Raw genomic sequence first — 10,826 nt, 5'->3', positions numbered from 1 at the left:
AAAAAAAAAAAAAAAAAAAGGGGGGGGGGGGGGGGGGGGTCCCCATACCAAACACACCCTTAATAAGTGTACTTTTAAGAGATTCAATACACCCTTTCATACTTTAAGCGGAGTGCAATTGGTCGATACCCATGGGTTGATTCATATTTGACCCACCCACTTTTAAATGATGGGATAACCAACCCATTTTGGGTCGAGCAGATAACCATAAATTTTTACCCATTTTGTCACCCCTATCCTTACTAGACTTTGCACTCCATTCAGGTAACTTGCCTGCATAAAAACTTTACCTGGAAAATCTCTAAGCGGTCAAGTTTTTCAAGGCGTGAACATCTTTCATCATCTTCCAAAAGATCTTGGACTTTGCGCCACTGTGTATCTACCTGTGGCTCCAAAGAAACAAAGGATGAACTTCAGAGAAAGAAAAGGAACAAAAGGTAAAAGTGATAGAAAGCTCAAACCACCAGATCCACTTCCCTTGGGGAAAGGAGGTGAAGAAAGTCTTAAAAGTAACAAATACCTTGATAAAGCCACAAGTCTCCAAAAACTGTTTGTACTCCAATCTATTCCGTCGATACTCTTCTTGAGCCTTTGACCTCTCCTGGAATAACAAACCAAATAACGACAAAAGACATAATTAACAACTGCACACCATAAAAATTACAAATGCTCAAGGAACAAGATGTGTAGGATGTACACGGTACATTCACACAGAAATTAACCAAACCACAAACTGTTCAAAGAAAAAAAAGGGTTGCTCTTTCAATTGCTTATCTTTTATTTACATATTTTTTGAGCAAAAATACAGTTGTCAACTTGAACAGATTTTATGAATGATCCTTGTCTAGATCAAAAATCTGAGCAATGCATTTTCAAAAGTGAGAATAGCAAAGGCGCACCTTTTTCTGAAGATCCACCAAGTAGTTCCTGAAGAGATCTTCACGATCAGCCTCTCGTTCAACAGCCTTGAACCGTTCATCATCCTCAAACATTGTAACTGCCTTACTGGTAGCACAATATCACGAGATCATTAAAAGGGGGGAAACGCTGCTTCTGTTACTACAGTTAGTAAGTATTAATAAAAGAGAAGCTTTTGTTAACTACCTCCATCTTGTAGATGAAGTGAGTTCCTTGGACTCCTGAAACAGTTAAAGTCAAACCAGGTTAACACTATAATACATAGTTTGTACACCATAAGTGATGTGTGACATGATAGATGCACAAGTGGTAAACAAATTCTTGATTTTCTCTATAGAAAACTTATCAATTAATTAAGTATCTTTAGAGCAAAGGTATTACAAGGAGTTCTACTCTTTCAAGAAAATGCTGTTAATATGCTTCAATCAATTAATCAATCAACTCTGCCTCAAACCCCCATCAGTTAGGATTAGCTACATAAATTCTCTATATCTTTTCATTCTATTCAGGCCCATTTCATTCCAGTATTATAATCACAAAGATATGTAGGATACCAAAATGGGACTCTTCTAATGCATAAGACGAAGGATTATTTTATTGGCAGTAAGGTCAGTGGAAACTTTTTCAAGTGTTTTGTGTACACTGTTACTGACAAAAAAAGTAGAGGTAAGAGCACCAACCCAACATGAAAACTGTACCAGCCTACCAAGAACCATTAAGGAGCACATATTTTACCTCTAACATCTTTGTGAATTCCTCTTTTGCCTTTCTTTGTCTAAGGCGCCTCTCCTCAGCCTCCTGTTTCTTCCTTTGCATCAAGTACTGTTGGGGAGAAAAGGTACATCAACACTCAGAAACCAATTGGTGATAGCTTCCGCACCTCCGGATTGACAGCATCATGCGGGGGGGGGGGGGTCAATTTAACAATCACAAACCCAGTGATTACCTCATTAAATGCTTGTTTCCGCTCACCAAGAGTTTTCAGAGCCCCGTATCGTTTATCATTGATTATAACTCGCATTGTCTGGTATGATAGTTCACTGTCAGTCACAAGTGCATAGATTTTAAATTAAGATAGCATGTCCGACTAACCTGCTCCCATGTCCAATCAGATTCAACATTAGCAGACTCTAGTAGAGCTTTGAATGCATTTTTAGCCTCCTAAAAAAATATAAAATGAGTAATAGTGGAATATTAAGCATTAAACAAATAAATACTTAGAGGAACACATTCAATCATTTTACCTGCTTGGTGGCATATAGAAAAGGTTCTTCATCTGCTGATTTCTCTTCTGCAGGTACCACATTAATCTTCCCAGCAACTGCCATGCCTTTCTTTGCCTCCTGTAAGTCACGATTTTAAACAATTAATTTTACAAGACAGCAATAATTCATCTCAAAAATCTATTATGCACAGGAATCCACAATTTGGCAAAGAGAGGGAGCATTTCCAAGGTATGACAGGGCTCATGCAAAAGAGATCGGAGCATTCTCAACCCTAGTTAGCAACTTGTGCTGGAACCTGGAATTTAGGAGAGGGAATTTGAAAAAATATTAGAATGTCAAACTTGGGATGTGTACTTGTGACCTAAAGCAATTCTTGAACCCCCTTTTGCCAACTCCTTGTGTCAAGGGGATTCAATATGACTCAAAATAGAGCTGGCTCTACATAGCTCCGACCATACTAGCAGTGGCATGGGGGAAGAAAAGTTAAAAGAGTCCTTTTGACAATGCATATGCCAGCACAATCAAATTTCAAATAGAGCTGCTGAAGGAGTTGGGCGTACCTCAATATCCTGACTAGAAGCTCCACTTAAAGAACTAGCAACTTGAGGAGATAAATTTTCAATGCCACTCCTAGAGATTGTCAAGATCATCGTGATATTTCAGACTTAAAATCATGACAGACAACCAAAGTGAAGCCACCATTAGAAAATGAAAGGGTCCATACATTTGTGTCTGATAGGCATTAGCTAGAGCAGCAGATTCTGTACTCCCTGAAACAGCAGGTGAAGAGACACCAGCTGAACTTGTCACAGCAAGGCTCACAGAAGGAATGGCTGATGATCCAGAAACCACCAGAGGTGGAGTATTAACATCAGAAACAGCAGGCGTAACTGGAACAGGGCTTGAAGCAACTCCAGAAACCGTTGAAGAAGGGGTGGAGCTAACCGGGGTGACAGCAGATGGTTGTTCTGCTGGGGTCACAGCTTCACTGACTTGCACACCAGAATTTGTGCTTGTTCCAGTCTGAACTACTTGACCAGCAGCATTTTCAGCGAGTTCACGAGCCAACTGATGATACATGCTGATGAATTAGTTCCATAACATATAGAAGAAACAGAAATATCCGATAAAGGCAATAATTTCTTCATGAACCTTTAGTTCATCAGGAATTGTCCACTTAGACTGCTTTGTTTCTTTGTTGTAGTAATACCTGAAAGATCCAATAACACATAAATCACTAAAACAAAATAAAAAAGCATACTGCAGTAGCCAAGAGAACCAAAATGCTTTTACTGGTAAATCTTACTTCCGACCATCGGCAGTTGTGAATTCTTTCCATACAGTCGAAGCATCAGCTCTCTGTTAAAGAACAAAACAAATGCACTGTTTAAATGTAAATCTCAAACTAAAAGAGTAGTAATGAACACCTGAACAGCATTGGCAGTCTCCCAATGTTCTTGCTCCAGGCACTAATGAACGAATAAACATAAACAAGCTCAGCAACAATGAAAATAAAATTCTATTAGCAATAGGCAAGGCAACATGTTGCATATGCATATAAATTTATGCAATAATTAGTGAGGTAAATGTTTTTTGATCAAGCATACTTTGTTTATTTTTCCATTTGGATTGGAAAAATAAATGATCATTAGTGAGGCAAATGCTACCAGGTGTTGTTATTAAATCTGCCAAGTGCACGCATTTGTTAGATAAAAATAATGATTTGCCACAAATTTTGAGTGATTCCATCAGGAAAGAATCAAACAAACTTGGTTAACATCATAAAGACAGCTAAATATCTCTACAAGGAACAACTCTCTACTGAACATTTTTATCAAGAAAACAAATTATAAATACCTTTTACAATTATCTTTTTTAGACATATTTTTGCAACTTGCAGAAAGAGGACATTCAAGCAAAGGAAAGAAAAGGCACAAGTTAAAAAAATAGGAGGAAATAGCAAAAGAAACATACTGTCAATGCAGATTACAAATCCAAAGAAGCCAACTTTGGAACATTGAAGAAAACTGCTGGTGTGCTTAAAGTATCACTGTAGAACGTAATGTTAAAAGAGAGAGAACATTTGGCCAAACCATATTCTTTTACTAAAAAGGTAACATCTCAATCCAAGCTTGTTGGTCAGCTACAACTATAGCACTTTATGTTAATCGCACCTTTTTTATATGAATTCAACCATCAATTGTACTTTTCAGTTGTGGAAGTCAATTTAGTATTGATCATAACATGATACTTCTTGTCAAGTCAAAAAGGAAATTTTAACCATTAAAATGAATTGAGACACCTGTAAAGATAGTTAAAAGGAACACAAGGAAATTATTGCAAAATATTCCAAGACAAAGCATGTACACTCCATGTAACATTACATGTGTAGTTGAGGATATCAGAATAATAGTTGTACCTGTAAAACTAGAAAGGTCATAAACATCAAGCAAGTCATGTTCAAGAAGAGAAGACGTGAAATCACAAAGAAACTTAAATAAACCAGCTTTTTGATGGTAATAATCTATGTTGCTCGGACTACTCGAAAATGGCAATGGATGTGTGTCTGATCCTCCAGAAGTACTAGTACAGCATTTCTGAAGGATCCAACACAGGTGTGGCATCGTTTTAGGAGAGTCCGAGCAACACGGATAATAATTAGCAATGATCAGATTTTAGATCAAGAAGTAAAGACTAATGAAGCACTGCATCCATACCATTAGACCAAAAAAATTCACAATCAACCTAAACTGTTCCCAGCTTATAGATTTGACAGACTCTACCTCAGATTCCAATTTGTTAGGTCAGGGAAAGTTTCCACAAATAAAGAGAGGAAAGCACGTGGAAAAATCTAACTAAATATCTGTCAGCATCTCAATGTCTCCTTCCTCCCCATTAACACACTTTTAGAGAGGTAAGGATGTGAATCAAAATCTCCTCCATATTGGAAGAGACAGTATAAGAGAGAATTTAGAGCGTCAGATACCAAGAGAAGTTGAGGAAAGGTGACACATGGAGAGACAGCGAAGGCATAGGAAATGAGGCTCACATAGCAGCAACATCTATTTAGCTTGAGTTTTGACATCAAGCAAGCGAGCAAGGGTGTTGACAAAAGGGGTAATTCCACTCATGAAGAAAATGGCTGGATGAGGAGAATCAACAAGCAAGGCTAACTTGAAGTAAAGGAGTACTTGAAAGAGGAGCTAATTACCTAATTAAGTATATTAACATGAATAGAGACAACATAAAATCTCCAAAGAGATCGGGAAAATTAGGGATGTCCAATATGTATTTCTAGATCTGATCAGGATAACTGAAGGAAGTTCATGGCAATCGTCAAAATATTCGGGAGCCAGGAAAACTAAAAGGGCAAACAACAACCAAATTCAGAAAAAGGAGGCAATATTAACTTTGAAACAGACCAACTTCTCCGGAGAGTATCATCTCTGTTTTTTCTGACAAAGAGAAAGTGAATCTCAATGTGTTAAGTCCTCTCATAAAATACTGAATTTGATGCAGAATGTCGACAAAACATTCTGCACAATCGATATACAAGCTACTAGACTCCCCCTAACAACAAACCAGGTGGTTGCTCTGTATAGACTTCTTCCTCAAGATCAACGTGGAGAAAAACATTTTTAATGTCCAACTGATTAAGAGGTCAATGGAAAATGGTAACCATAGATAAAAAAAATAAAGGCGGGCATATGCATTAAGAGGTCAATGGCTAATGGTAACCATAGATAAAAAAATAAAGGAGGGCATATGCTATATTAGCCATGGGAGAGAAAGTATCGTCGTAATCCAATCCAAATATCAGTGTATACCCTTTGACAAAAGTGAATGTGAAACAAAGAGAACACAACTGGAAAACTCTGATCTACCGAAAACGGTGTAGCGGTCGCCAAGAAATGCTCAAAACTACACAAATCTGATATGAGAAAGTAGTCAACAAAAAGATGCACGGTGCTACGCAAATCGATTATGAGAAAGCAGTCACTGGAAAGATGGCACGATGCTACGCAAATCAAATATGAGAAAGTAGTCAGTGGAAAGATGGCACGGTGTTATACAAATTAGATATGAGAAAATAGTCACTGGAAAGATGGCACGGTGCTACACAAATACTGACAGATACGGGTTGACACAAAATATCCTTAGGGCCTGTTTGGAAAGCCCATCCTGGTAATTGAATTCGGTGTATTTACATTGTCTGTCCTGTTTGGTTGGGCATGTAATTACATGGTCAGCAGGTAATTGGGTGGAATTGGCAGGTTGTAATTACACTCTCCAATTCATTGGGTTTGGGGGGGGGGCATATGAATTGCTGGTAATTACATGGTGTAATTACAAGCTAATTACTTTTAAATTTCTTTCTTTTATTTTTGTTTTAATTTTTTATTATTATTATTTTAAATTGTTCTGATTTTATTATTCTAATATTATTTTCAAATATTTTTTATATCATTTATATTTCATTTCCTTCTTACTCTCAACCTTTACTTCATGTGATTCCATGCAATTTTTCGTATCTTCCAAAAAATATCATTAGTATAATTTTGTTACTATTCTAATTTTTAAACTAAAGTAGAATTTATTGTTGAATAAAGTTATGGACTTACGTTTTCCTTTTCTTTTAAATCATATTTATGTATTTTATGTTGAAATTTGACATAAGAGTATTATGTTAAATTTTTTGTTTTGAATTTAGAATGTATGTTATATTTTCAATTTCATTTGTTTTAGGAGTATTGATTTATAATATTAATCTTTTAGTCAAACATGTATTTCATGATGTTCATAGAAATTATGTACTTTTAGTTTTTATGAGTTACTTAATTAAAATATACTAAATTGAAAAATATAAATCAATTAATTTTATAATTTTAGTGAAGAACATATGTTCATTAATTAATATATTTTCAAGAGACAATATATATCTTAAATGTTTAATTTAATATCATTTATTTTTTATGACAATTTAATATCATTTATAAAGCCCCTTATTTGTCTAATATAATTTTTAATTTTTAATAATTAATTTTTATTTTTAATATTCAATACTACTGGTGCAACCAAACAGTACACTTGTAATTACAAGTGGCAAACAAACAAGTCAACGTAATTACTAGGTTGTGTAATTACTAGGCTGGTAATTACTACCGTAGTAATTACACCAATTCCAATTACATGGTGGCTTTCCAAACAGACCCTTAGAAAGTCGCCAAAAATTGACACAGGGTAGTCTATCGGACTGAGTTTTCTTCCACTGAATATGGGGTTCATGCATATATCAATGAGACTTCATCCTTATTACATTACAAGCGATACCTAAAATTCCTAAAATGTGGCCCTACTTTTGTTAACATAACCATTGGCCAGACGAGTGGCATATATGGTCATAGCCGCCCGCCGACAACGAAAGCTCTTTGATTCTCTACCGGATTCATAGAAGCTTTGATACCATGTGAGAATATTGGAGAAGAATGTTATTAAATTGTGTACCTCCATTATTACACTGAGATCCTATGTATAGACACTATATTACAATCCTTTTCCAAGTAAGATTGTATGTACTATTCCTATTCCAAGTGGGTTTCTATATACTATTCCTCTTCCAAGTAGATTTATATATATTATTCTTGTTCATATTCTTATTCTAACAAAGCTTATGCAATAAAATAAAGAACAATGCTGGGAAGTTCCTCATAAATCAATGAATGTCAACAAGATAAGATAAAAGTAGAATGCTACCTCATCAACAACAAAAAATAGGATGTTGTGAATTTCCTCCACAGTAAATACATGGAGGATGGTGCAGGTAGTTCACAACAACACTTCCTATATCTACTAATCTTTTAGGAGTATATGTATGCACTTGCTTAGGATCATGGTTTAAATTGAAATAGGTCAACTTCCAGTTTCAACAGGAAATTTGTAACTACCAACATGTATGACCAATTCCACATAATATCAAGTCACTAAATTGCAACATAAGATGGAATAACAAATTGTTGCCTGCCTTGAGAAAGTGAAAGCGCCTTCAATTTGAGCACTAATCGCAGTTGTTTATATGTCCATGACTTGCAATGACATCTACAAACCAGTGGAAGAACATGCAAAGAAAAGTAGAATACACATAAAACGGTTTGAACTATTTAATATCTAGTGCAGTTGTTAACATCCACAAAAAGGAAACGATATTTGCATATTTTGAGGCAAAAGAGAATATGTGCACTCCACCAAACAGCAAGTAAAGACTTCAATTATCAAAACAGCAGCAATTAAGAATATAACTAACCTCTAAAGGTGTCATCAGCTCCAAAGGCTTCTCCCAGCTAGATTGCTTTGTATTCTTATTGTAATAATATCTAAATAAGCAAATTAATTAATTAATCACTGAACTACACTTCAATCCCAAACTAAATGAACAGGAAAGAAGGGAAACATTGCAGAGTTATATCTTAGCACTGCAAGCAGCATAATACAAACTCTGAGAGATTGTCAAGTAACATGATTTACTTGATAAAGGGCAAAGTTTAAAAAAGAATTACCAAAAAACCAACTCACCGTCTCCCATCAGCAGCTTCATACTCTTGCCAGTCAGATGCAGTCTGCTGTGAAGCTGTGCTCGCCTAATTACAGTGCAAATCAGTAAGGTTTACAGATGACAGAATCAAAGTCAAGTACTTAGAGAGAGAAAAGTTCAATTTCTAGTTATGGTATTGAAGCTCCGGCCTCCATTTGCAATTATAATGAACATCCGGAATACTAAATTCACTATGCATTAGAAAATCTTGCAGTCTTTTTCCATGGCAACTACATTTGAAGTTTGAGACAATTAGTTGAAATGAGACATCCACAATCTCCAAATTGCTAATATCCAAAGAATAGAAATGCTCTACATGTTTAGTAAGTTATAATCCAGAAAGAGAAATACTGCTTTGAGGTTATGAGGCTACACCCAATAACCTCCAAATTGCTAATATCCAAATAACAGAAATGCTCTACATGTTTGGTAAGTTATGATCCAGAAAGAGGATACTGTTTTGAGGTTATGAGGCTCTAGAAATATGAATCACTAAATTGATGAAAACATTATGTGAACCTTAAGAAAAATGAGCATACCAAAATGATAAAACCTTTCCTACATCCAGAGAAAGTAATAAACGAGAATTCTAAAAGCCTTTGCACTCAAGAGTGTGGCTTAGTGGTCAATGAAGTGGGTGGAGAACCATGAGATCACCTGTTCAAATCCCAGCCAAAACAAAAACACTAGGTTTCTTTCCATCTGCCTAAGTCTTGGTTGGAAATTTTATTGATGAGAGATAGCAAGTACCCAATGGAAAGACCAATGTGCATGCTAATTGGTCCAGCCACCACTGTCATCAAAATGATAAGTCAGGGAGGCCGTTATTAACAATACCAAAAGTTATTAGCAGATTGTCATTCAGCTTCCATAGATCTCCTAAAGACCACAAAAATTTCATTGGCACCAATAGAAAGTTATTAGCAGATTGTCATTCAGCTTCCAAAATAATCTTTTCACATCCTTAGTACTCCCTATGTCTCAATATGTGATACACATCGATTGGAACTAGTGTTTAAGAAAGAACGAAAGACTTTTGAAACTTGTAGTCTAAAAAAACCACAGATATTTGTATGGCTATAAATTATTGTATTATGGGTAAAAATTGGAAAGTTTAAAATTGAATTTATTTCTATATATAAAAAGGTATCATTCTTTTAGGGACAATATAAACATTCATCAATCAGCTCTCATCTATTTGTACTTGTATGAATTACTTGGGGATAACATAATTTGAAAGCACAAATTCCTAGACAACCCATTTATCTTTCATCCCCTCATCCTTTCCACCATATTATCATCCTAGGGAGTACAAGAAAGAGCACAATACAAAATCCTCCCTTGACCATGTGGAATTTACAACAAAGGGTTACTCTTTATCTACTCCCGATAATACACAAACTGCTCATCATTTTCTTCCTTAGCCATTGGCCCACCATAGAAAGTGAGGCACTAAGGAGATTTTGTAACATTAGTTTCTCAATCCAAACTTTGTTTCATGGTGGATCAAACTAGGGTTGAGATTAAATTCTTTGTATGAGAATATGCAAGAGAGCTTGACCTTTAATGTGGCGCCTCCTTTTCATTGTATCTTTGTTTTTATTACATAAATAATTATTCACAAACTTCGTGTGGGGAAAATAGTTTTCCCATCTCATGGAAAACCCTTTTTGCTCCGCTTAGCCTTATCCCCCCTCTAGGGGTATTAAGAGGAAAAATATACATTCTTAATCCTTAAAATGTCTTATACAGACAATCTAAAGCTACTCATCACACTGCTTATCAAAAAGGTTACTGTCAGACTAAACTAAGTACACAACTCAACACAAATTAATTGTACACTTAGTCAGGATAAAAGTTAGAAAAATCCCTGTATGACGAAGAATTACTTCAGAAAGGGGATTTTGACTATGCAGCAGGTGTTTTCTGTGTGAAAGAGCAGGAGAGACTCTTAATCATCTACTTCTTCACAGTGAATTTACATACTGGCAATCTGGCTATGTTTTTTAATATCTTTGGAGTAAAATGGATTAGGCCATATGAGGTGAAGAATCTTCTTGTCAGCTGGAAAGGACAAGAATATGATATCAGAT

General features: G+C 35.6%; 1 protein-coding gene across 3 annotated transcripts in view; it reads right to left on the bottom strand.

Annotated features, from left to right (window-relative positions):
• Positions 1 to 10,826, bottom strand: part of LOC102588653 (pre-mRNA-processing protein 40A-like) — a 44,963-nt gene that overhangs the window by 30,442 nt on the left and 3,695 nt on the right. For all 3 annotated transcript variants that reach the window (XM_006343372.2, XM_006343371.2, XM_015306954.1), the window contains exons 6-19: positions 8,715 to 8,779; positions 8,446 to 8,515; positions 3,451 to 3,503; positions 3,297 to 3,354; positions 2,869 to 3,212; positions 2,705 to 2,774; positions 2,163 to 2,261; positions 2,011 to 2,079; positions 1,865 to 1,942; positions 1,654 to 1,740; positions 1,105 to 1,139; positions 900 to 1,005; positions 521 to 601; positions 291 to 383 (exon numbers count right to left, since the gene is read on the bottom strand). In XM_006343372.2, the coding sequence (XP_006343434.1) occupies positions 291 to 383; positions 521 to 601; positions 900 to 1,005; positions 1,105 to 1,139; positions 1,654 to 1,740; positions 1,865 to 1,942; positions 2,011 to 2,079; positions 2,163 to 2,261; positions 2,705 to 2,774; positions 2,869 to 3,212; positions 3,297 to 3,354; positions 3,451 to 3,503; positions 8,446 to 8,515; positions 8,715 to 8,779 (1,308 nt within the window). The remainder of the gene's footprint in view (positions 1 to 290; positions 384 to 520; positions 602 to 899; positions 1,006 to 1,104; positions 1,140 to 1,653; positions 1,741 to 1,864; positions 1,943 to 2,010; positions 2,080 to 2,162; positions 2,262 to 2,704; positions 2,775 to 2,868; positions 3,213 to 3,296; positions 3,355 to 3,450; positions 3,504 to 8,445; positions 8,516 to 8,714; positions 8,780 to 10,826) is intronic.

Source organism: Solanum tuberosum, unplaced genomic scaffold (genome assembly GCF_000226075.1).
Source record: "Solanum tuberosum cultivar DM 1-3 516 R44 unplaced genomic scaffold, SolTub_3.0 scf00043, whole genome shotgun sequence".
In the NCBI taxonomy this organism is placed as follows: domain Eukaryota; kingdom Viridiplantae; phylum Streptophyta; class Magnoliopsida; order Solanales; family Solanaceae; genus Solanum; species Solanum tuberosum.
The sequence above is the reverse complement of the archived record's forward strand: the minus strand, read 5'-3'. Positions and strand labels throughout refer to the sequence as shown.